This window comes from Phoenix dactylifera, chromosome 1 (assembly GCF_051530095.1).
Source record: "Phoenix dactylifera cultivar Ajwa chromosome 1, Ajwa_hap1_PhDact_Kaust_v1.1, whole genome shotgun sequence".
Taxonomy (NCBI): Eukaryota; Viridiplantae; Streptophyta; class Magnoliopsida; order Arecales; family Arecaceae; genus Phoenix; species Phoenix dactylifera.
In genome coordinates, this window is record NC_143190.1 from 68,487,537 (window position 1) to 68,513,670 (window position 26,134).

The window sequence follows — 26,134 nt, forward strand, 5'->3', positions numbered from 1 at the left end:
AACCCGACCTGTTTAGACCTGTTTAGACCCGTTTAACCTGTTTAGACCTGTTTAACCTGTTTAACCCGTTTAACCTGTTGAACCCGTTTAACCTGTTTAGACCTGTTTAACCTGCCCAACAGTTAAACGGGTTAAACGGGTCAGACATCTAAAACCCGTATCCGACCCAATTAATAAACAGGTTAAACGGGTCGACCTGTTTACGACCCGAACCTGTTTAGGCCAAACCCAAATCTGTTTATGGCGGGTCGAATACGGGTCGGGTTGGCGGGTCGGTCATATTTTGCCACCCCTAGTCCAAAGTTCTTTTATTAAAAATTTCCCAGCTGCCAACCTGAGGCGAAGCTGACCCCGTCCAAATTAAAAAGGAGAGAAAACGGACACCGGGAGGAACGAGCAAACGAAACCCGGGACCAGCTCTCGGTTCCTCCTCCCATTCTTCTTCCCCTCCCGATCCCCCCTTCTCTCTCCCAACCCTAACCCTAACCCTAACCCCTAATTCCCCACCGATCCCGCGCCGAGATGTTTCGATCCGAGTAACCCCGCCTCTCCGGCACGCTGCCGCGCTGCTCCGACCCATCTCCGGCCGATTCCGTCCTTGCGATCGGCCTCCGCTGCGGATCTTGCGTGCGTGAACAAAGGTGAGTGGGGGTGGAGATGCCGTCGCACGCGGATCTGGACCGCCAGATCGAGCACCTGAGGGAATGCAAGTTCTTGCCGGAGGCGGAGGTGAAGGCCCTCTGTGAGCAGGCGAGAGCGATCCTCATGGAGGAATGGAATGTCCAGCCCGTGAAGTGCCCCGTCACAGTGTGCGGTGATATTCACGGCCAGTTCTACGATCTCATCGAGCTGTTCCGGATCGGAGGGGACGCGCCCGACACCAATTACCTCTTCATGGGGGACTACGTAGGTCAGTTTCTTGGGCAAAGGTTTGAAAAAGAACTAATATTTGCTTCTTTAGGGTTTCTTGGCTTCGAATTGTACTCTTTTTACGATTTTGCTGCCTTTTTGTGCGATTTTGATGCACTCTAGTTTAACCGAATCGCTTGGCTGTACTTTGACTGAGATTGGAGCTGATCTGTGTTTTCTATTCGATTCGTTTTTGATTCCTTTCATAATCAATATTTTTCCTCTGTATTGGTTTGATTCTGTCATCGGACCATTTACTTTCATTGTTATCGCTAAGGGCAGAAATCAAATTCCTGCACAAAGGTTATTTTCAGCGGAATATTTGGAGGCCATAAGTTCTAGAATTGTTTTTGGTGTATTTGATTGCTTTTAAGCTGATTCTCAGTTGAATCTTCAGGCTATTGATGATCAAGAATATTAGATCAAGAAAAGAATGTTTCTTGATAGCATTTTCCTGATGCAAATATTACTCTTGACAAAAGGTCCTAGCTACCCCCTTTTCTGTTAATCTTTTGGCATGGTGTCCTTTAATATGGCTGCTGAAGTTTCACAAGAAAACTGGTATTATAAGTTTCCAATAAGGCGGTGAGTAAAGGTCAAAATTTTTTAAAGTTTGAAGCAAAAAAGTTGCACCTCATATGCTTGGTTATCAAGCTGGGAAATGCATATTATGGTAGCTTACTGGTCAAAATCTATCTTCTGAAAAATATTTTATGTTCTCACTAGTACATCCACTTCGCATTTGTATTTAATCTTATATCTCTTTTCCCAACTTAGTTGCCAAAAATGTTCACAATGAGTAAATGCTGTGTTAAAAAACTTTGCCTTGTTACAGAATTTCTTTACTCGTTCATCATTGGTCACCAACTATTCGAATGCTTTATGGTCTTCATATTTAGCATATTCACTCACAACTGACATTTTAATCTCTATATTATTGGGAGCCTGTTAAAATGCAAAGCTACTGATTTTGTGTGGTCCAATATTTGAACCTTGCTTTCAGCTCATCAGGCTGTCGACAATATTATCTCAAAAGAAATTTTGCAGAGCTGTTGACTTCGGGCAATAACATATTGAAGCCTGATTTCAGTAACCTCTTTTGATTTAGACAAGATTTATATTTAGAGCATTTTTATGTTTATCCTGATGGATAATGGAGCGGATAATTGTATACCAAATCCTGCTAAGACTTCTTAGTACATAAATTTCTACTGGGTATGAACTTGTTGGGTACCATGGCTTGGCCATATTTCTTCAATGTTGGGTGCATGACAAGGAGTGGTTATCTTGAATATCTTTCTAGAAGACATGATGAACTTGGGTAAACTCTGTGATTCATTAATGCTCAGATTCATCTGGAGAATTTTTAATGTAAGGCTCCCTAGTAGTTCTCTTGTGAGTTTGATCATATGGAAATTGGAATTTTACTTCCTCAGATGTGGATTTTCTGTTGGGACCAGCAACATACACTTTTACATTACAGATGAGCATTATGTGGTAGCTAAAAGACTTGGATAATTTTCATTGTTGCTTTGGATTATAAGTCAAAGATCAAATAGGGTCTGTATTGGAAATAGGCTTTGTGACTTAAGCAAAATGTCCATGTTGCTTAAAAGAGATATGGAAATAGAGCAGAAGTTTAAGGATGCTACCTTTTCCCCCAATTAACTTAAGTAGGGTCACAAAAACAATATCCTACTGATTTCAAGGAAAGGGATTCATCTAAGAAGTGCCAAATGTTAGAAATTGTAATGATTTTGAGAGGTTAGTCAAAATTGATAGCCAAGAGATCACCTAGTGGGATGTTTCTTGTTATCTTCTGGGAGAAGCACATCAGAGTTCTATAGAGTAAGGTGCATGAAATGGAGATGTGTAACAATAAGGCTATATTATCATTAAGTCTTATTTGGATGACACTTGTCTTTGTAACCCAAGTTTACTAGTAAGGCTTCCAATGTTGTTTGATTCAAGGTACTGGGCAATAAAGGATATGTAAGCTGGCACGAGTACGGTGTATGTGTGATATGAAGGTGAAGATGTTGCAAAACTAATAAAGGTGAGGCTAGTTGCAAGTATATCAAGGGAGGGAAGTGAATAAATTGCACCAGTGGAGAGTGAAGGGCTGATTAGCAGAATAAGATGGTATAGACATGTGCAGTGAAAATACATCAAACATGGTTAAGCAAGGGGCTTGGATTTGTATCAATAGGCCAAGGAGTGGAAGTTCTCTGGATGGAACTAGGGAGAAAGAATGCAGAAAAGGTCATCATGTTTCCTTCTAATGGGTGTCAACTTCAATCGGAATGATTGAAGTATTTGATTGTCTAATCCAAATAGTTACAATGTCCTTTTGGTTCTGGATCTAGTTATAACTAAAAATGATAATTATGTGTTAACTTCTATAACTAAAAATGGTCGAAAGAAATATCAGCTGGGCTACACTGTAGGTAGAAATATCACATTTTGAATCATCGGGTCTACTCTTATTCTCTTTATGAAAGGCTATGTCGTACCAGTTCCTGATGTTTCTTTTCAATGCAATGTGATCTGCAGATAATTTGGTTGTCCATGTATCTACTTTGTTTAAATTGCATTATCAGATTGAGGCTTGGTGAATCCTTTTGGAACTATTTCAAATGTAAATTTTACCCTTTTCCTAACACTGATTGTTTATTTTGTAATGCAGATCGTGGTTATTATTCTGTTGAGACGGTCACACTCTTAGTGGCCCTGAAAGTTCGTTATAGAGACAGAATTACAATACTTAGAGGAAACCACGAGAGCAGACAAATAACTCAAGTGTAAGTGCTTTGTATTCTAAGAGTCCCTCATGTTTACATAGCTATGTATTTGTTGGTTTCAATAAAATTATAGAAAAAAGCTAGAGGTAACAAAATCAGTAAGTGCCAAAAGAATATAAATGTTGAGTTATTTTTGTGATGGATGACCCCTGTGTGTATTGATCCCTAGTCCTGACCACTATTCAAGCAATTGTTGACTTAAAAAGCTTTTGAGAGAGCCTTTTCCATATCTGATGGAGTGGGAGCCTGCCATAGAAGATTCACATAAATATTTTGAACCACGAGAAGATTCTGATGGTATGTGCTTATTTGCTGTGGTACCTCTGTTATGTATTCTTATACAATCTATCCAGTAGGGTTCTGATCCAACCATTGGTTGCAGAAATCATTTTTGACTCAAAACTCCCAATTAATGCTATCAAAAGTGATCATTTCATTAGCTTTAGAAAATTTAAAAAAATTTCGAGAATGTCTTTTCTATATATGTGGCACATGGTGGAATGAGAAGTTATCAAAATGTTCTTTGAAATAATGACTAATGGATATTTTTGGCCATGATGGGCTTTTGTAGTGATATCTGCTTATTTGCTCTGCACCCTGGTCACTATCTTATAAATCTATCCAATAAGTCCTGATCCTATCACTGGCTGTACAGAATAACAATGGTGTTTTCATTTCATAACCCTTCTCTAGAATGCAGATCACTCTTTAAAGATTTCCTTTATTCAAAAGCATTCTTAGTTTTTTTTATCTCTTTTCCTCAAAGGCAATAAGGTCTTTAAAACCACACAAAACGCTTATTTGCTTCCCACATCAGTGAAATTAGATGTGAATGTGGCATTTTTTAAAGATCCTTTGTAGAGCCTGATTATTCTGACATAAATGCCATGTTAAGCAAGTTAAGGAATTTATGGCTTATTGTTGCTGGTAGTCCAAACCGAGAACGATTGACACAGCGGTGTGAACGGGGTTCCGTCTGAGTTGTCTTGGTTAGTGTTGGTTACGCTCCACCTTCCACCGGGAAACCTGCGAGCAAGCCTCGCACCACCACTGGGGTAGTGGGGGCCCTCCGACGATCAAGTCAGAGGAGATTGGAGGAGAAGGAGAGATAATAATCGCAAGCAAGAGAGTGCTCTGGAAGATATTGCTTACCCCCCCTTCTCCCCCCAGCCGCATATATACCTGGCTGGGGGGTCTCTGAGGGGGGTTTGTCATCGTGGGCGCGGCGGAGTGGCCACTGACATGGCCGTTACAGGGCGTCGTGGAGCAGCGCTGGATACGGCCATGACAGGGCGTAGTGGAGTTCCGCTTTGTACGGCTGATACAGGAGATCGTGGAACAGCATCGGATACAGCCGTTGCAGGGAGTAGTGGAGCAGGAGGCCTCGGCGTGCCTCTGGGAAGCAGCCTGTCGTTATCAAGAGATCTCCGACTCGGGGTCGGAGTGCTGGATCAGGGGGCAGCCGACCCGGGGTCGGGCTGCGGTGCTGAGGATATCCGACTTGGGGTCGGATTGCTAGATTAAGGGGCAGCCGACTCGGGGTCGGGCCGCGAAGCCGAAGATGTCCGACTCGGGGCCGGACTGCTGGATCGAAGGGCAGCCGACTCGAGGTCGGGCCGCGAAGCCGAAGATATCCGACTCGGGGTCGGATTGCTGGATCAAAGGACAGCCGTAGTCTTCATGGGCGCGCGTGCCGGTCACGTGGAGCATGGCGGCTTAGTTCCCCCGTAACAGTAGCCCCCCACTTCCGAGCCTGGAACCAGAAGGGGAACGGGTGAAGGGAGTGATGCTTCGAGATTGCCGCCATCCCTCGGAGAGGCGCGCGCGCTTCGAGCTCCCTGCCTTCTTTATGGCGTATGGCGGTTGTTGCTGACCTGGCAGTCTGAGGATTTCGGCGGACATCCTTCCTTAATGGTGTCGATTTGCCTTTGGGGCGCGAGCGACCCTTCGGCAGCCAGGCGTCCTCTGGCGTCATCGAGGCATCACCCGCCTTTCCGCCTATTTAACCGGGGGCCCTCCCCCGTCCGTCTTCCTCTTTACAGACATTTTCGAGTTTCCCCTTTGCGCTGCCGTTGTTGCCGTCGGACTGTTCGCTTGCTTCTCCTTTGACGCTCTCGGAGCCGTTCTTCCTTCTCTTCCGGTGAGTTACCCCATTCTTCTACTTAGAGCTCTTCGTACTTTCTCCTTTTGTACTAGTGTACCCCAGTCGTTCCGGTCTTTCCCCCCTTCTTGTCCCCGTCCTGACCGTAGGTTTATTGGCCATTAGGAATGGGCGAAGTGAGAGCAGACCGCATTAAGTCGGAGCTGGTCGCCGAGGACTTAGACAAACTCGTGGCTCGGTACCACCTTCCCGAGGCCTGCAACGTTACGCTCCCGGGGCCTGAGGAGAGGATGTCCCATCCTCCTCCAGGGAAGATCGCCATCAATGAGGGCATTCTCCAGGCCGGGTTCCGCTTTCCCCCTTCGGACTTAGTCGTGCAGGTACTCCGGGGTTTAAGAGTTGCGCCGACGCAACTGGTGCCGAACTCGTGGCGTGCCCTGACGGTCTTCCAGGTTCTCTGCCGCATGCACGAGATTCCCGCCACTCTGAATGTTTTTTGGGAGTTCTACAGCCTGAGTGGCCACCCCCAGGACAAAGGGTGGTGGTGCTTTGCGGCGCGGCGAGGGTGCGGCCTCGTCAAAGAGGTTCCTTCCTCCATTCACGGCTGGAAGGAGCGTTTCTTCTTCATCGATGTAGATCCCTCTTGGGAAATCAGGGCGACCTGGGAGACGCCGATGAAGTCCCCGATCGGCCTATCGAGACTGTCGAGGGAGGAATCCGATGGCTTGGCCGCCTTGAAGGGGTTGGTTGCCGAGGGCCAGCTCCCCCCGGTGGCCCGCCTTATTTCCGAGGATACCTTGGTGAATGTCGGTCTGAGCTCGGTCCCCACCGACCGTGAGCCCGCCACCATTTCTTTTTTGACTCTTTTCTCCTCTTTCGTCTCGTTCTTTCCTTCGGTTTCTCAGCCCTCGACCATCTCGTTCTTGTTGCAGAGATTGACGACGTCATGCGGTCGGACAAGGGACCGGCTGTTGGTAGGTCGTCCCTACTGGAAGCGGTCCGGAGGAGGAAACGAGCTCCTCCGAGCGGGGCCCCGCCGGCGAAGAAGTCCCGCAAGGAGGTGCCTCCGACGCCGACCGACGAGTCCGGGCCCACCGATCAGGGAGACGCCGTGGGCACGGACCGGCAGCTGACGCTGTATCAGCCCTCCGGTGGTGAGACTGCCGCTATTCCGGAGGTATCATCCGAGCCCGCTCGAGACGGACGGGTCGGGCGTGATCGGTCCCCGGTCCGGCCTTCGACTCAGCCGGCTCCTGATGATCCGAGGAGGGACGCGCCGAGGCCCCGGCCGAGCGGGGCCCTATCAATTCCTGGAGTGACCCCCGCCCCGAGCACAATCAGCAGGACTCTTTCCCAGGCGATGGATAAGGGTAAGGCTGCAGAACCACCATCCGGCTCCGGGGAGAAATCGGGGTCGGCCTTCACTACCGATGGCGCCCGAAACCTCATCGAAATAGTGCTGCTGGAGAAGGACCGTCGGCGGGTCCGGGAGTTGGGGGTCTCTGACGTCGGGGCTGCCAGCTGTGTCTGTCTCATGTCGGTGAGTGTTCTTCTGGCCGCTTTTCACCATTTATTAGCTCTGTTGTTCTCCGCCTGACGCCCTCACTTTTCCTATCTCTTAGCTCGCCCAGTACATGATCCGTCTAGAGGAGTGCTACAAGGAACAGGCGGGGCTTCTGGCGAAGGCCGAGGACCGACTGAAAGCAGTGGAAGAGGGAGGCCAGGCCGTGGCGGGCAGGACGACCGGGGACCTCGAGGCGAGGCTCCGGGAGGCCGAAGAGCGGGCACTCGGCTTCGCCGCCCTCGAGAAGCAACTGTTGGAAGCTCGGGAGCAACTCAAAGCCGCCTCGGGCCTCGAAAGCAGGGTTAAGAAGGCGGAGGAACGAGCTGAAAAGCAGTCCCGAAAGGTCGCGGACTATCGAGAGAGGTGGGAGAAGGCTCAGCGGTCTGCCGACAGCGCCCGCAACCGAACCCGGTCTCTTGAAGCCAAACTGGGCGAATTGGAGTCAGCCTTGGAGAGGTCCCGCGCGAACGACCAAGAGCTCCGTTCGCGCCTGGAGGAAGCTGAGGCCGCTCGCACTGCTGCCGAGGCGGAGCGTAAGGAGGCTCAGGCTAATCTGCTGAGGGTCTCCTCCGAGGCTGAAGACCGGATTGTGGCGAAGGTCTTGGAGGCTAAGGCTCAGATTACGGAGCGAGCAGAGGCGGCGCTGGCCGAGAAGAGTGCGGAGATCGGGCGCCAGGCGGTACAGGCTTAACGTCAGTCCGCCGAGTTCACCCGTGATATGTCGGAGGCGGTACGGGCCTATCGTCAGTCTGACGAGTTCGTCCGTGACGCGTCGGACGCGGGGTCCGAATCCTTCATCTTAGGCTTCGAGGAGGGCCTGGCAAGGGTGTCGGCTAAGTACCCCGAAGTTGACCTGAGTGGGATTTCCCTTCTCGACTCCTCTCCGGCGCCATCGCCTGCTGATTCTCCTACCGCCTCCCTACCCCCTGCGGACGAGCCCGACACTCCCGACCCGGGGGTTCCTCCAAGCTGACCTCTTGTACCTTTCGTTGTCCTCTTTTTTTGTATGTCGGCATTTTGCCAAATTGTATGGGCCTTGGCCCTGAAACAATGAAAATTAATACAAGTCGAATGTTTCTTCATCTCGCTTTCGTCCTCCTCTTTTTTTTCTTTTTAACTCTTGGCGGCGTCTTGCCGACTCCTGACTCTCGAAGTTCTTCCGGCCCTAAGCCAGGCATCCGAGGGTTAGGCCTCAGGAAATTCTTCCGGCGCTAAGCCAGGCATCCGAGGGTTAGGCCTCAGGAAATTCTTCCGGCGCTAAGCCAGGTATCCGAGGGTTAGGCCTCAGGAAATTCTTCCGGCACTAAGCCAGGCATCCGAGGGTTAGGCCTCAGGAAATTCTTCCGGCATTAAGCCAGGCATCCGAGGGTTAGGCCTCAGGAAATTCTTCCGGCGCTAAGCCAGGCATCCGAGGGTTAGGCCTCAGAAAATTCTTCCGGTACTAAGCCAGGCATCCGAGGGTTAGGCCTCAGGAAATTCTTCCGGCGCTAAGCCAGGCATCCGAGGGTTAGGCCTCAGGAAATTCTTCCGGCGCTAAGCCAGGCATCCGAGGGTTAGGCCTCAGGAAATTCTTCCGGCGCTAAGCCAGGCATCCGAGGGTTAGGCCTCAGGAAATTCTTCCGGCGCTAAGCCAGGCATCCGAGGGTTAGGCCTCAGGAAATTCTTCCGGCGCTAAGCCAGGCATCCGAGGGTTAGGCCTCAGGAAATTCTTCCGGTACTAAGCCAGGCATCCGAGGGTTAGGCCTCAGGAAATTCTTCCGGCGCTAAGCCAGGCATCCGAGGGTTAGGCCTCAGGAAATTCTTCCGGCGCTAAGCCAGGCATCCGAGGGTTAGGCCTCAGGAAATTCTTCCGGCGCTAAGCCAGGCATCCGAGGGTTAGGCCTCAGGAAATTCTTCCGGTACTAAGCCAGGCATCCGAGGGTTAGGCCTCAGGAAATTCCGCTCGTTGGTCGGCCAAAGCTGGCGCAAGCCGAGGCGACCGGTCGGGGCTTCAGGCTAGTCTGCTTCCGGGATGGTCATCGGGTTAGCCTGGCATCCGAGGGCCGAGCCTCGGGAGATTCCGCTCGTTGGTCGGCCAAGGCTGGCGCAAGCCGAGGCGACCGGTCGGGACTTCAGGCTAGTCTGCTCCCGGGATGGTCATCGGGTTAGCCTGGCATCCGAGGGCCGAGCCTCGGGAGATTCCGCTCGTTGGTCGGCCAAGGCTGGCGCAAGCCGAGGCGACCGGTCGGGGCTTCAGGCTAGTCTGCTCCCGGGATGATCATCGGGTTAGCCTGGCATCCGAGGGCCGAGCCTCGGGAGATTCCGCTCGTTGGTCGGCCAAGGCTGGCGCAAGCCGAGGCGACCGGTCGGGGCTTCAGGCTAGTCTGCTCCCGGGATGATCATCGGGTTAGCTTGGCATCCGAGGGCCGAGCCTCGGGAGATTCCGCTCGTTGGTCGGCTAAGGCTGGCGCAAGCCGAGGCGACCGGTCGGGGCTTCAGGCTAGTCTGCTCCCGGGATGATCATCGGGTTAGCCTGGCATCCGAGGGCCGAGCCTCGGGAGATTCCGCTCGTTGGTCGGCCAAGGCTGGCGCAAGCCGAGGCGACCGGTCGGGGCTTCAGGCTAGTCTGCTCCCGGGATGATCATCGGGTTAGCCTGGCATCCGAGGGCCGTGCCTCGGGAGATTCCGCTCGTTGGCCATGCGCCTGTCGCTTGCAGCCCGACGGGGTTTCTCCGTGGCCAGCTGCGATCGTGTTTCTCCTCTTCTTCAAGCGTTGCCTGGGGAACACCAGAAGGGCATTAAACGCTAATTGATGCGTTACCTGGGAAATCGGATCGCCAGTTGCTGCTTGCGAGGAGTGTCAGTTAAGCGGCCGCGATGCGCGCGTTCTTCGAGGCGGATGCGGCCTGGGCGCGGGCGGAGATACGTGGACCTAGGGGTACAGGGCACCCGGAGTGTCCTGCACAAAAAATGTGATTAAGGAGAATGACGCTTAGGAAATCGCGGGAAGATACGCCTTGAGAGCCGGATCGGCTCCGGATTCAATGCACCCGCATTTATTGGAGCCACCCGTATCGGAACGACCGGGGGGCCGCAGTTTGGCTATAAATATAGGTGCAGGTGCGATGGAGCCTGCCAAGCCGGAGCTGTTCAAGTTGCCATGGATCGTGGACCTTCTCTTTGGCGCATGGCTGAGAGACTCCTGCCGAAGGAACGGGAGGCGCGCCCCTCGCGACTTCAGCCAACTAGCCGTTTCATCTGGGATCAGCAAGGAGGGTCTCCCCGGCGGAACTCCGCTCTAGGCGTTTCATCCGGGATCACATCTCCCCTCCTTGAAGTTCAGCCTCCCGATTGAGCTCTGCACCAGGCGCCTGATCCGGGACCGCGCCTCCATATGCTCTTCCCCCTCGTATTCCTTCTCTCCTCTAACACTGGGGAGGACCGGAATATCCCTTGGAGGTGGCGTTCCTCTGGAGGCAGCGGGAGCTTCGTCGGCGGCGGCTCCTCATCCTCTTCGTGGGGCGTGGATGGCGCCTCCGGTTGGAGGCAGTGTGGACTTCTCCTTCGTCCACTTCTTTTTCATCCGCGCCGGCTCTTCGTCTCTTTCGTGAGACGCCGATGGCGCCTCCGGTTGGAAGCACCCACTTCCGACGGGATTGCAACCGCTTCAGATGGAGGTTTCGGGATCCCAGATCTTCAGCTCCTCGGAGTCTCCACCTCTTCTTTACTTTCTTTACACCCTAATTCTCCCCTGGGAATTCCTTGTAATCACACGAGCACGCCGTTGTAACCAGAAATTATTGAAATGCAAAGCGTTATACATTTTTGAACTGTCTTTCTGTTATCGTCGTTCTACTGGTAATACATCCGCAGGTTAGCGGAATTCCAGCTCCTTAGAATTTCTCGACCATCTAGGGCCTCCAACTGGTAGGAGCCAGGTCGGTTTACCCAGCGAACCTTATATGGGCCTTCCCAATTTGGCGCCAGCTTCCCACCTTCCGCAGGTCGAGATGCTTTAGCTCGCCTTAGCACCAGATCTCCGATTCTGAAAAGCTTCGGTCGGACCTTGGAGTTGTAATATCGGGCCACCCTCCGCTGATACATCGCCATCCGAACCTGCGCCATTTCCCTCGCTTCTTCCAAGAGATCCAGGTTCCCTCGGAGTTGTTCCGAATTGGCCTCGGGTCGGTGCGCGGCCACCCGAGGTGAGGGGAGTCCGAGCTCCACGGGGACAACGGCTTCCGTGCCATAGGTTAGGCTGAAAGGCGTCTCCCCGGTAGGGGTCCGATGCGTGGTCCGATACGCCCAAAGGACATTCTCGAGTTCTTCGACCCAAGCTTGCCCCGTCCGACCGATTCGCGCTTTGATTCCTTGGAGGATTGTCCGATTCGTGACCTCGGCCTCGCCGTTGGTTTGGGGATGCGACACAGATGTGAACCGATGCTCGATCCCGAACTCCTCGCAGAAGTCACGGAAATGCTTGTTGTCGAACTGTCGCCCATTATCCGAGATGAGGACCCGAGGTACCCCAAATCGGACAATGATGTTCTTCTTCACGAACTTCCGGACTTGCACCTCCGTGATAGTGGCCAGCGGCTCTGCCTCCACCCACTTGGTGAAGTAGTCGATTGCAACAATCAAAAATTTCCGCTGAGCTGAAGCGACGGGGAATGGTCCGAGGATATCCATTCCCCACTGGGCGAAGGGCCAGGGTGCAGTGATTGGCGCCAAGGGGACAGAAGGGACTTTCTGGACGTTGGCGTGGCGCTGGCAGGCGTCACATTTCCGCACATGATCCTTTGAGTCCTCCAACAAGGTAGGCCAATAATAGCCTTGCCTCATGATCTTATGCGCCAAGGACCTAGCCCCCAGGTGCGATCCGCAGATGCCTTCGTGGACTTCGCTGAGGGTGTAGGCCGCTTCCGAGGGGCGGAGGCACCTTAAGAGGGGGGCGGTGAACGAGGTCCGATACAGCCTCCCTTCATAGAGTACGTAGTGGGCGGACTTCATGACGAGTCGCCGAGCTTGATCTTCGTCCTCTGGGAGGATTCCTTCGGCGAGGTAGGCGACGAGCGGGTCCATCCAAGATGGCTCCGGATCAATCGCCATCACCGCTCCGGCCTCGCCGATGCTCGGGGCATCCAGGGTCTCCAGGTAGATCGCCCTCGACAAGTTGTGCGCGTCTGCGCCCACCAAGCGGGACAGCCTGTCGGCCCTGGCATTTTCGCTTCTTGGGACCTGCTGAATGTCAACACTGCCGAGGTCGGGAATGAGTGCTTGCACCTTCCAGACATAGCTCTGCATGGTCGGGCTCCGAGCCTCGAACTCCCCTCGGACCTGCCCGACCACCAGCTGGGAGTCGGTGAAGACCTTCAAACGCCGGATGCCGAGCTCCTTGGTGAGTTTGAGTCCTGTGACTAGGGCCTCGTATTCCGCCTCGTTGTTGGTCACTGGAAATCCGAACCTCAAGGCATACTCGGCTATCACTCCATCGGGACTGGTAAGGACCAGCCCGGCCCCTCCACCTTCGGGGTTCGACGACCCATCAATGTGAAGCGTCCAGATTGGGAGGTCGAGGCTGGGTGTTTCCGGCGGCCTAGGTTCCGCCTCCTGCACAGTGCACTCAGCGAGGAAGTCCGCGAGCACCTGGGCCTTGATGGCGGGTCGGGGCTGGTAGCGGATGTCGAACTCACCAAGTTCTACTGCCCACTTCACCAGCCGTCCTGCATTCTCAGGATTGCTGAGGATCTGCCGCAGTGGTTGATCGGTCAAGAGGGTGACGGGATGAGCCTGGAAATAGGGGCGAAGCCTCCTGGCCGCGGTGAGCAGCGCGAAGGCGATCTTTTCCGCCTTCGTATACCGCGTCTCGGCATCCCGTAGGACCCGGCTGATGTAGTACACAGGCTTCTGGAGCTTTGCCTCTTCCCGAACCAGTACTGCGCTGACTGCGGTTGGGGAGACCGCCAGATAGAGGTAGAGCATCTCCCCCTCTTGCGGCTTGGACAGCAGGGGAGGAGACGCCAAGTACTCCTTGAGTTGGTCGAATGCCATTTGACATTCGGCCGTCCAAAGGAAGTCTTTCGGGCGCTTCAACACCTTGAAGAACGGTTGGCAGCGTTCGGCCGATTTTGCCACAAATCGTCCGAGCGCGGCGACCCTTCCAGCGAGCTCCTGAACCTCCTTCACTTTGGTCGGAGGGGACATATCTTGGATGGCCTTGATTTTGTCAGGGTTGGCTTCGATCCCCCGCTGGTTGACAATGAAACCGAGGAACCTCCCGGCCGAAGCGCCAAAGGCGCACTTCGCTGGGTTCAGCTTCATGCGAAACTTCCGCAGGGTGGCAAAAGTCTCCTCCAGATCCGCGATGTGCTGGTCGGCATGGCGGCTCTTCACCAGCATATCGTCCACGTACACCTCCATGTTCCGGCCGATTTGCCCTTTGAAGATTTTGTTGACGAGGCGCTGGTAAGTGGCGCCAGCATTCTTCAGACCAAAGGGCATTACCTTGTAACAGTACAGCCCCCGGTCTATTATAAAGGCAGTTTTCTCCTCGTCCTGTGGAGCCATCATTATTTGGTTGTAGCCGGAGAAGGCGTCCATGAAAGACAGCAGCTGATATCCGGAAGTCGCGTCGACCAGTTGGTCTATCCGTGGAAGCGGAAAGCTATCCTTGGGGCACGCCTTGTTCAGGTCGGTGTAGTCGACGCACATCCTCCACTTCCCGCTCGCCTTCCGGACAAGTACGACATTTGCCAGCCATTCGGGGTAGCTGACCTCCCTTATGAATCCTGCCTCCAAGAGCTTGTCTACCTCCTGGTCGACCACTCGGATCCGATCCGGGGCACAGTGTCTCTTCTTCTGCTTTACTGGTCGGTGGGTTGGGTCGACGTTGAGGGCGTGAGAAATGACCTCCGGGTCGATCCCAGGTACATCGGCCGCCGACCAGGCAAATACATCAGCATTGGCTCGGAGGAATTCCACTAACCTGAGCCGAGCTTCCGAGTCGAGGCTGGCACCGACCCGGACCGTACGGTCCGGGCGACCCTCCTCAAGGGAAACTTCGACCACACCCTCGGCCGGCTCCCCGTGCCGCAAAGCCACCTCGTCTCTGGCGTCAAGGGACTCGACGCTTAGGGCCTCCACGGGCTTCTTCCCTTTGAGAGTTGCTAGGAAACATTGCCGTGCGGTCGGTTGGTCACCTCGGACCTCTCCAATCCCGGCCGCCGTGGGGAACCGCATTAGCAAATGGTATGTACAGACTACCGCGCGAAGGGCGTTCAGTCCGGGTCGTCCGAGGATAGCGTTGTAGGCCGAGGGAACACGGATGACCAAGAACCCGAGCCGCACCGTGGCTTCTGCGGGTGCAACGCCCGCAGTCACAGGCAGCTCAACGACACCTTCGGCCGAGATAGCGTCTCCAGTGAATCCTATGAGCGGGGTGGATGTTTTGTACAACACTTGTCGGGACAAGCTCATCTTTTGGAAGGCCTCGTAAAACAAAATATCAGCTGAGCTTCCACTATCTACAAGAACACGCCTTACATCATAGTTCGCCATAGTGAGGGAGATCACCATGGCATCATCATGGGGGGTCTGAACCCCCTTTACATCCTCATCACAAAAAGTGATTATATTTCCGACCCGCTGCCTCTTCGCGACGGCCACCCCTGATGCTTCCACCGAGCCCCCTGCATTCCTCACAGGCCGAGAGCAGCCCCCAGTGATGGTGTGGATCACGCCCGCGACGGGTCGATTCTGCTCCCGAGGCTCCTGAGGGGCCGGGTCGGCCGGGCGCGGGTCTGCGGGGGGACGTCGGTCGTTTACATATCGACCGAGACGCCCTCGGCGGATGAGAGCCTCGATCTCGTCCCGAAGCTGGAAGCAGTCTTCGGTGTCGTGGCCGTGGTCTCGGTGGTACTCACAGTACGCTCGAGAGGGCCTCCTCCCAGGGATTTTCTTCATCTGCCTCGGGACCGGGAGGTTCTCCCGCCCCTTGACCTCCATAAGGATCTGGGCCCGGGGGGCCAGGAGTGGGGTGTACCGGTTGAAGCGTCGGTGCGGAGAACGAGGGCGTGGGGCGCCGTGGTTCCTCGCCGGTGACGGGCTTCTGCGCCGATGTTGAGGCGTCGGGCTCCTCCTCTGGGGTGCCTCTTTTCGCCTTTTCTTCCCGAGCTTTAGAGGGGCCTCGGCGGCCTCCTTGTTCCGGTGGGCGGCTGCCTCCTCGGCGTCTGCATACTGGTTCGCCCGAGACAACAGCTCCGGGAAGCTCCGCGGCAGGCGTTTGTCCAGGGAGAAGGTGAGTCTGCCCTTCCGGAAGCCACGCTTCAGGGCTGAGAGAGCCACCTCCTGGCTCAGGTTCCGGACCTCCAATGTAGCCTTGTTGAAGCGGGTAAGGTAATCCCGCAGGCTTTCTCCCTCGTTTTGCCGGACATCAAAGAGGGAGTCGGAAACCAATCGCCGCCGGCTACTGACGGCGAAATGGCTGATGAAGAGGCGAGTGAACTGGTCAAAGGACTGGATAGAGTCAGCCTCCAGGCCGGCGAACCACGCCCTGGCTGGGCCACGGAGGGTCGCCGGGAAGGCCTTGCAGAGGAGGGGATCTGATGCTCCATGGAGGAGCATAAGAGTCCTGAAACTCTCCACGTGATCCCGCGGGTCCGCCGCCCCGTCATAGGGCTCGATCGCCGGCATTTTGAATCCTGGCGGATTTGGGGTCCGCAGGATCCTCGAGGCAAGCGCCGGTTGGGAGGAGATCTCCAAGTCGGCGAAGAGATCTTTGGAGTGGCCCTTCAGGACCTGGAGTTGTCTGTGGAGATCGTTCACCCGCCGGTCCAGGGAGCGCGACCGGTGGGTGGGAGACAAGGAGCGGCGCGAGGGGGACCGACTGGAGTGCGGGCCCCTCGAGGACTGGGGGGTCGGAGAACGCGCCCGGGTCCGCCTCTCGTACCCCGCGCAGCTTCGATGAGAAGGTCCTGGCAGAATGGACCGTGCTCGAGATCCTTCCTCGCGCCGGCGCTCCTCCCCATGAGAGAGGAAGGAGCGCGGGTTGAGGAAGACAGGTGAGCGCTCGGGGGGCAGCGGCTCCTGGGCCCGCTGTGGCGCTCGAGACATCACACCCTGCAGGTTCTGCACTACCTCCGCGAGGGTGCGAACCTGCTGGGCTAACTGGTCGAACTGAGCGGCTTCGACCATCTGAATGGGGGGTGGAATGGTGGAGTGTTGCTGAGAATGTGTTGGAGACGCAGCGGCCTCCCGGCCGGAGGCGCGAGAGGCCCCGCGACCGGAGGCATTGGAAGCTCCACGACCACCTCGCCGTGCCATTACGATCGCTCTGAGATCAGTGCCCTTCCTTTAGCGCCAACTGTTGCTGGTAGTCCAAACCGAGAACGATTGACACAGCGGTGTGAACGGGGTTCCGTCTGAGTTGTCTTGGTTAGTGTTGGTTACGCTCCACCTTCCACCGGGAAACCTGCGAGCAAGCCTCGCACCACCACTGGGGTAGTGGGGGCCCTCCGACGATCAAGTCAGAGGAGATTGGAGGAGAAGGAGAGATAATAATCGCAAGCAAGAGAGTGCTCTGGAAGATATTGCTTACCCCCCTTCTCCCCCCAGCCGCATATATACCTGGCTGGGGGGTCTCTGAAGGGGGTTTGTCATCGTGGGCGCGGCGGAGTGGCCACTGACATGGCCGTTACAGGGCGTCGTGGAGCAGCGCTGGGTACGGCCATGACAGGGCGTAGTGGAGTTCCGCTTTGTACGGCTGATACAGGAGATCGTGGAACAGCATCGGATACAGCCGTTGCAGGGAGTAGTGGAGCAGGAGGCCTCGGCGTGCCTCTGGGAAGCAGCCTGTCGTTATCAAGAGATCTCCGACTCGGGGTCGGAGTGCTGGATCAGGGGGCAGCCGACCCGGGGTCGGGCTGCGGTGCTGAGGATATCCGACTTGGGGTCGGATTGCTAGATTAAGGGGCAGCCGACTCGGGGTCGGGCCGCGAAGCCGAAGATGTCCGACTCGGGGCCGGACTGCTGGATCGAAGGGCAGCCGACTCGAGGTCGGGCCGCGAAGCCGAAGATATCCGACTCGGGGTCGGATTGCTGGATCAAAGGACAGCCGTAGTCTTCATGGGCGCGCGTGCCGGTCATGTGGAGCATGGCGGCTTAGTTCCCTCGTAACACTTATCATTAAAAACTCTGAGTTCTAGGGCTACCTTCTATTAAGATTCAGGATGAATATTCAGTTACAAATGTGGTTCATTATGCAGCCGATGCGTGTATCAAGATTTTTTACAAGAAGTTCTGATAGATTTTTAGCAGTCACTTAGCGTGTTGAGGACTGAAAAAATATCATACAAAACTTTCTTGTTTAGTGCAACCATTATCTCCTTATTGTAAGGACTAAATATCAAGCCAGTTTCATATAATCATGCATGAGTAGATGCAACCGGATATATGCATATTTAGAATAAGTATTTTCAGCAAGGCAACAATAGCATTTGTTATGTGATGGCAATTAGAATGCTTGTCCAGAGATGCATATGACTTTCAAAAGGTCCAAATTTTTCTAATTAATCAAAGAGCTTGTAATCTATGGCTGTTGTGTGACAGAGCTGGTAATCGGCTGTCAGATATCCTCTTGTTTAATCTCACTGAGTATCAATATCTATTGCAATTTAATGCTTATCAAGGTGGCAGTCATTAAATTTCTGATTGCCAGATGAAGATGCCTTGATGTGCTTTATATCTCAACATCTTCCTATAAATATGACTCTTCTTCATGAACTTTATGGTTCTTGTTTCAGGTATGGCTTTTATGATGAATGCTTGAGAAAATATGGGAATGCCAATGTATGGAAGTATTTTACCGACCTTTTTGATTATCTACCTCTGACAGCTCTTATTGAAAATCAGGTTTCAGCTGCTTGGTCTTTTCTATTTCTCCCAATTTACTTAATATTTAAATTTAATTATCTTTGATCTCTTATATGGGCATTTATTGCTGTAGATATTTTGTTTGCATGGTGGTCTCTCCCCGTCCTTGGATACATTAGATAATATTCGTGATCTTGACCGTATACAGGAGGTATGCATGTACTTTGTTCTACTGCTCTATCGATTCTCTTAGTGGTGTCAAAACAATGAACTTTTAGAATCTGTGTCCAACGCAATAACAGCTGGAGTAATAGCAATTAGTGGGTAATTGCTCTGCCTTTGTATCAATACCACAATAATTGCTTTCATAAGGTAACATGAAGATATTATGCTTTTGTTATGCTTTCTCCATGAAAAAATATGCATGCAAAAAAAAAAAAAATCTGTTTTTGACTGCATTTTCCCCCTCCTTTTACTGTTATGTGAGAAATGAACAATATCATTATTGAGTTTCCATATAGAACTGCTCATGCTTTCTCTATTACACAATCTATCGGTCTTATGCCCAATTTCTATAATGTTTCTCAGCATTCTATTGTCTTAGTTGTTGCTATGTGTTGCCCTTAGTTGGCTGTTATTCGTTGTGTAGATCTAAATCTTTGAGGATGCTTGTTCCATGTCAAGATACATATGTGAAGAATTAAATATTTTTCCGAGGTGACTGCTTCAATGTTTTTCTTGTTCATCGTTGTAACTTAAAAATGGTAATGGACAATATCATAATTAAACTTCTACACGACTTCTTATTCATGTTCTTCTATAACCATACATAACAGTCTCAAACTTATGCCATGTGTAACCATACTTGTTAATCTGTTATATAATGTTCTTAACAACAATCCTTTTTTCAGAAATAATTGCTTTACTCTGATCCTTTTCACTTTACATTTAGAGTTACATGATAGACATGCACAAGTTCCCATGGTTATGTATTATATGCAGATATAAAGTTTATGGTTTTTTAGTCCTCTCTTTTAGCGTAAGTCCACCATACATTGGGGTGCCCATACAAGGTTCTTGTTGTGAGAGGATGATGGAGTCTCCTGGAGTTTTCACTTGCCATGATTGTTTGTCAAGTAACCTATGGTAATAAGTGAAGGGTTTAGATAAGAAAAGGTTTTTTTGTTTGTTTAATTTGAATCATAATATCTAATATGTATACGTACATACATACAAATACACACATTATTAAGCAACTTGGTCTTTTTTTTTCTTTTTCCTTTTATTTGTGTCAAAGGAGAGATAAACTCTATTTTTCCCACAAAAAAGGAAAAAGGGGTGGAAAAATTCTCTGTTTTAAAGTCCAACAGACTTGCATTCTGTACACTAGATTAGGCTGCAAAAACGTTAGTTTTGAAAGGCGATCGATGATGCTAGTAGTGATAGCATGCTGAAATTTAAAATTTTTCAAAATCAATGGCTGTACCTGTTCGGGTTGCCTATGTACCCCTTTGCAAGGGGGATCAAGCCACACGTAGTTATTTTAATTTTGAAAATCGCAGCGGAATAACTGAATTAAACATTTTAATTCTAGCATGCATAAGAAATCAAATTTCAAAGTATCACTACAAGTATTCATGATCAGTATGTCGGGATCGTTTAAACGATTATGCTAAAATCATTGCATGATTAATTTCAGATCTGAAATTGAGATTATTAAGTTCTAAACTCAATTAATCTAACATCCAACTAATCTTTGAATGCCCATCGAATAGGCTCTGAAGATTACTTTGTGAAGAGCCCCAAAAGAGGTTTAACCCTCGGGGATTGGAACCTATAAGTGATATAACTTTGGAACTAGATTCATACCTTTATGAAATCTGAAAGTAATGTATCCGATGCTCGAGCTTCGTAGCCACACATTTGTCCGGCCTCTATGAGTAATCCACGCAAAGCTTCTGGAGCGATCCAATCCCACAGAAGTACTAGCTTGCGCAGGATCGTCCTTTGCTGAACTTGGATCTTCCCGATGCAATCAACTTTTGATTCACCTTCTTGGAAGAACTTGGAGGAAAGGTTTATAGGGATTAAAGAGGACTTAGATCTGATCTAAAAGCTCTTTTCAGGATCCCTAACACTAATGGCGAGATAGACTTAGGGCTCGTTTGGTTCGCGGGAAGTATTTTCCCTCCTAGGAATATGATTCCTGGGAATCATATTCCTAGGAAGAGGATACCTAGGAAAGTATTTTTGGCATGTTTGGTTAACCATGGGAAAGTGATAAATTTCCAAAGTGCTCATGTTTGGTTGACCATCCACTTTCCTAGGAAAGTTATGTATAATTCCTATTATGCCCTTAATAAAAATTAGTTCTTTAATGCCTCTTTAATGCTTCTTTAATGTTGAAGGGTCTTTTTGGAAAAAAATAAAAAAGGAGTGATTCCCACCTCATGGGAAAGTAACTTTCCCATGTTTCTCATGGGAAAGACTTTCCCATGAAATATGGGAATCATATTCCCATGGGAATACAACTTTCCCATCTCTCTCCTTTGAAAACTCCAACCAAACAAGAGGCATTTCATTACTTTCCCGTTGACCATACTTTCCCCCCTCCTTTTCCTGCGAACCAAACGAGCCCTTAGAGGAAATGGAATGGGCGAGATGAAGGCTGAATTTCATTCAATGATTTCATGCTCTTGGTGACTTGGAACTCTTTCTTTTTATAGGCATGCCATCTGATCATTTGAATTCGAAATTCAAATGGAAATTTGGTATCTTGTTGGCGCATGAAGGGGATGGTTGCAACAAGATAGATCTTATCTTTGTTTGAATTCAAAATTCAAACAATAGTTGGTTCATGCGGGTGAGATAGAATCGAAATGGATGGTGATGATCTTCTATCATCACCTAGCCATTTTTCCACATGTTCCACGATCCAAATCCCACCAGATTTTATTGAAAAACAACTTCTGGATCGAATCTCGCAAGATCAGCCTGTCCGCGAGCTCCAGAATTCCCGGAAGGAGTTGACCTTCCCGATCTCGAGTCGACTCCAAGTCGCCTCGAGTCGACTCCTTCCCTTTCGAGTCGACTCCAAAATCAACCCGAGTCGACCCCGATTGAGACGACAGAGAACTTCTTCCCTTGATACGCCCAGCGAGTCGATCCCTTGGGAGCTCGAGTCGACTCCAACTTTCTTCGAGTCGACCCCAAGAAAACTCGAGTTGATCCCACCTGGAAAAACAGAAGAAGTCTTCTTCTGGATTCTCTAAGAGAGTCGACCCCAGCCAGGGTCGAGTCGATCCCCGCCCATCTCGAGTCGACTCCTTTTGGCTTCTAGTCGACTCCAATCAGGTCAAAAACCCTGATTGTGCCCAAAATTGAATCCAATTCAATTTGGCTCATCCTTAGTCCATTTACTCAATCAGATTGAGTTTATTAGTAATCCAATTACTAATTAATCCTCCAATAATTACTTTAATTATTTTATAGAATAATTTGTTAATCGAATTGGCCAAATTATCCCTGAATGATTCTCAATCATCCATCAGCTATTTTGATTAATCATGAAACTTCAATGCGTGTGACCTCATAGGTTCGAACCTAAGCCGGTAGTACAGGAACGACTTTCTGCACTAATCGATGTGACCATCTAGCAATGGTACCCGACGTCCGAATAGGCCGAATATATGCGAAGCAAATATTCTGGAACATTGGACTATGGTTACTGTATAATTCATTCCTTTGACTCCTAATTCTAGGATGATCTCAGAGCTTTGTCAACTCTCTAATCAGTACATCCACTATGTGATCAACTTTAGAAATCTTATGACTCATCACAAGAATTACCCTGGCCAAAGTTTTGCTAAATTGAACACTAAGCATTTTTTCCTGTTTCCAGGAGGGATCAATTCCATCTTGACTCACGCACCGATTTCGCAAGTACTTGACTGCACCCAGTAACCTTCCGTTCCAGAATTAGAAATTTTGCTAGTCCGGTATCAAAGTACAGTGAGTTGCTTGCTAATCACTGTGGTGATCTCAGATCTGAGGGATACTTATATCCATATCCACTCGAAAATCTCTTGACAGTAGAGCGTTCCGAAATTGGTCACGTTCAGTGAAATGTACTCCTACACTTCACCTGTGTGACATATCAGTGTCTCCACACTCCTTGGTTAAGAGGACAACCAACGTAAATATCTCACAACGACCTAATCTCGACAATGCTGTCGTCCTATTAACAACATATCATTTGGTCACGAACAGGTTTAAGGACTTGAAGATAAATCCTTCTTTATCATAAAATAAGTCCTAAGGACTTTATTATAAGAGTTCATTTGAAGATGTACAATGAAATGATGAATAATGCCAAATAACACTTTATTAATTTGTCAATTCACTTACAAAATTCAATCATCAACATGCTGACGATTGACATTTAGGATACAATTCCCAATAAGTTTGCAGGTAGTCAAATTCTTTCTAAGATACTAGGAATTATCTTTCTTAATAGGTAAACATAGGTGACAGATCAAGCCCTCTTATTTTATGATCTCGCGTATGATTGCACAGGAGGGCAAACTAGTATTAGACATAAAGAGACAGAAGATCTCCCTCTGACCTTTCCTTCAACTTGCACCTGGCGACATCAAAATTCTCCATGGGTGCTAACTTGATGGACTATTAATTGATTACCCAGCTCACTGTTCATTTATGGTGCAGGCATAAAGCTGGACTGGTCATGTGGATTTGTGTCTAAACACTGCAATTTTCTTGGTAAAAAAATTGGGTTATCTTATGGCAACATGGACCAGGTGTGAATGAACCAACCAGTTGATAGACAGAAAATACATTATTACCAAATCCACTTGGTCATGATCAGTAGGCAGACTGGTGCTTGGCCAAATTCCTTGACCTGCTGTCCAATTGGAGTAGTGTCATAATCTGCTTCACGGTTAATTACCGCAAGTTAATCCATCTGCAACAATTTGATGGAAAACTTATGAGATTTGGACAGAAACTGTCTGATTTTATGTAGTGGCGTGCTCTTCTCTGGGAAATTGAGTGCTGGTCTTGTTAACTGGTTGCTACATTTCTCGTGGCCTTGTTCTATTTTGTGTAGAAAATGTGGGAGAACGTTTTTCATTGATCATATGTAGTGTGAAATGTATTGTTTGTGATGTCCAGGGTCGGTGGAACTGGTACCGGGCACCATACCGGTTGTCCGACGGAATGAGTCAACACGAGAGAGGAAAGGCGGGGCCTATGCTGACGCAGTAGAAAAGGCAAGGGAGAGGGAGAACAAGAGAGGAAAAGAAAGAGAGAAGAGGGAGGTCGGCAGAGGGCCGGAGAGCCGAAGAGCCGCCGCGTGGAGAAGGCGAAGCCCGGAGAGTCGCCGCGGCTCCCTTTGCGTGGCGGTTCCCTAGCCTCTGTTGGCCGACCGCGACCTTCCTCTTTCTCTCTCTCTCCTCCCTCCCTCCGCGCTCTCTCTTCCTCTTTTTCCTTCATCTTCTCCTTCTTTGGCGTGGGTCTTGTTTTTGTTGCCGGAACCGTCCCAGTCTGCAGCCAGTACGACTCGGGACGCCCCGAACCGGGCAGTTCAGGACGGTTCCGCCGACCTTGGTGATGTCAGTATCCTAGATTGATAGAATGCTTATGATGATTCAATTCTTCAATGGTTGTCTTGGCGGAGAACTTTAGGTGAAAGTTTTGAATTTTTCAAGATTATATTTTTCCCTTTACTGTTCAATCATCGTTTAGCATGTTACATATAATTGTATAGCTTCAAGCACTAGGTTTGATTTTATTTCTTTACATACTTTAACTGGGGGAATTCATGAACCATACTTATTGTTTAATTTCTGAGTATGGTTTTTGAATTTGTGTATACAGAAACTTGTTGGCTTGTTACCCCTCGAGGAAAACTAAAGGCTGTAGTACTTTTGTTGCCATGCTAGTATTTGGATTGTATCCTTTTTATTTAAGCATGCCTTGCATGTCACTAACTTATGAGAAGATTTATATGTATTTGTTATTTTCCTTCAATATGTCTAAATATTTGAATGGGCTTTAGGTCCCACACGAGGGCCCCATGTGTGATCTTCTATGGTCTGATCCGGATGATCGGTGTGGGTGGGGAATATCGCCAAGGGGAGCAGGATACACATTTGGACAGGACATTGCTCAACAATTTAATCACACAAATGGTCTTAGCCTTGTTGCCAGAGCCCATCAACTTGTCATGGAAGGTTACAATTGGTGTCAGGTAATTTATTAGTCTAGGAAAGGAAAACATCTTTCTAGCATCAACTGTTGTCAACTGGATCTTCTTTATCTGAGCCTTTTCTGGTCTGGCTGCAGGATAAAAATGTTGTTACAGTATTTAGTGCACCAAACTACTGTTACCGATGTGGTAATATGGCAGCAATATTGGAGATTGGAGAGAACATGGATCAAAATTTCCTTCAGTTTGATCCAGCACCCCGGCAGATTGAGCCAGATACTACTCGCAGGACTCCTGACTATTTTTTGTGATCTTAATAACCCTTACATCAGCTGGTAGCGATGCTTGTCTGCTGCAGTTTTTGTTCTGTAGAATTGTCCTATAAAAGAGTTTTGGTAGACGGAGAGAGATCGTATGATTCTTTCTCATGGAGTTTTTGCTGCTGCTGCTAGTGTAAAGAGAGATCACAGAGGCTTTTGCCATGCATTACTGTTGTATTCCAAGAAGAACAAGGAAGCGGCGATGGCAAACCAGATATACCGCTTTATACACACATTGTCCTGCATTATTGTTGTATTCCAAGAAGAACGAGGAAGCAGCGATAGCAAGCAAGATATCTCCCTTTGTACACACATTGTCCATTGAAAGGAGAAAACACAAGCATTATGGCTGCCCATACCCATAGCAACTATAAGCCCAAGATTTCTAGTAGACACTGTGTTTATTGTATCTTTATTATATTTTATTACAGTGAAAGCTAATATCTGGAAGGTTGAAACCAGTAGCAGGTCTGTCAATTTTCTCTATGCTTTCCGGGGTTCTCCAAGTTGGTCCTTGAAATTAATTTTCAGTTCGCATAGCTCAGGTGTGGATGTTAAGTTATGCATCTGTTAAAAGTATTTTGGTAGCTTGGTGACTTGGATCATCCAAAAGATGTTCCATGTGTTTGACTTGAAGAACTTTTATTTTACTCGGACTTACTCTTTACTATTTTCAACCGAATGGGTTCTCAGCAGTTAGTTTATATGCTAATGGATGGCTTTGCTTTGAGTCCTATTTTTCATTTTAGAGCTTCCCGGCATGTGATATTCTTCTTTGGTTTTATTTTTATTGTTCCTCGTAATTGCTGGGAATATAAGGGCAGAAGAAAGATAAAATTCTGAATGGAAATAATTTGTCTGGTAAAGCGAGTTACTCTTATCTTTAGTCTTTTTTTAATTAAATTTTTAAACCTTCGGTTCTAGTTCTTGGACTCGTTGATGCTTGTTTTGGAAGGAACTCTATAAATAATGTTATTTTAAAATAAAAGTGCACTATTTAATTAAAAGAAGTGCACTCCAATTAGGAGAACCGAAAGAAGCCAGCTGGTCAAGAGCAAGCGTATTTATAAGATGAGGATTGCAACCACCATCAACGCGGTCTCACGGCTTTTTTTTTTTTTTTTGTCATATGCATCGTCTTCGAATTATAATGCCATTCCGCTCATTTTTTTTCCCGGCCTTTTGGCTAAGATCGAGAGTATTTCTCTTATGAAATCTTCTCTAGCTTGGCTAAGAAAATGCAGCTTAAGCCATTCCAACGCTCAATGATTGATTAGAAATGTATTGACATTATCGTATCTTAGGCGGTGAGCCAGGGAGCACGAGCCACGTGATCAATCAGGCGCATTGCCCGTGCCGACCTGA

At 49.5% G+C, this 26,134-nt stretch overlaps 1 protein-coding gene across 1 annotated transcript; it reads left to right on the forward strand.

The window, feature by feature from the left end:
• Positions 1–294: 294 nt before the first annotated feature.
• LOC103697180 (serine/threonine-protein phosphatase PP2A-1 catalytic subunit) lies at positions 295–25,446 on the forward strand. The gene is made up of 6 exons (XM_008778988.6): positions 295–910; positions 3,596–3,710; positions 18,154–18,262; positions 18,357–18,434; positions 24,300–24,491; positions 24,587–25,446. Exons 1-6 carry the CDS (start codon positions 658–660, stop codon positions 24,758–24,760), a joined length of 921 nt encoding a protein of 306 aa, XP_008777210.1. The 5' UTR covers positions 295–657; the 3' UTR covers positions 24,761–25,446.
• The last annotated feature ends 688 nt before the right edge of the window (positions 25,447–26,134 follow it).

Coding starts and splice junctions, on each gene's coding strand:
- LOC103697180 (XM_008778988.6), top strand. CDS start 658: ATGCCGTCGCACGCGGATCTGGACCGCCAGATCGAGCACCTGAGGGAA. Junction 18,263..18,356: donor CAGCTCTTATTGAAAATCAG/GTTTCAGCTGCT, acceptor TTATTGCTGTAG/ATATTTTGTTTGCATGGTGG. Junction 18,435..24,299: donor ATCTTGACCGTATACAGGAG/GTATGCATGTAC, acceptor AATGGGCTTTAG/GTCCCACACGAGGGCCCCAT.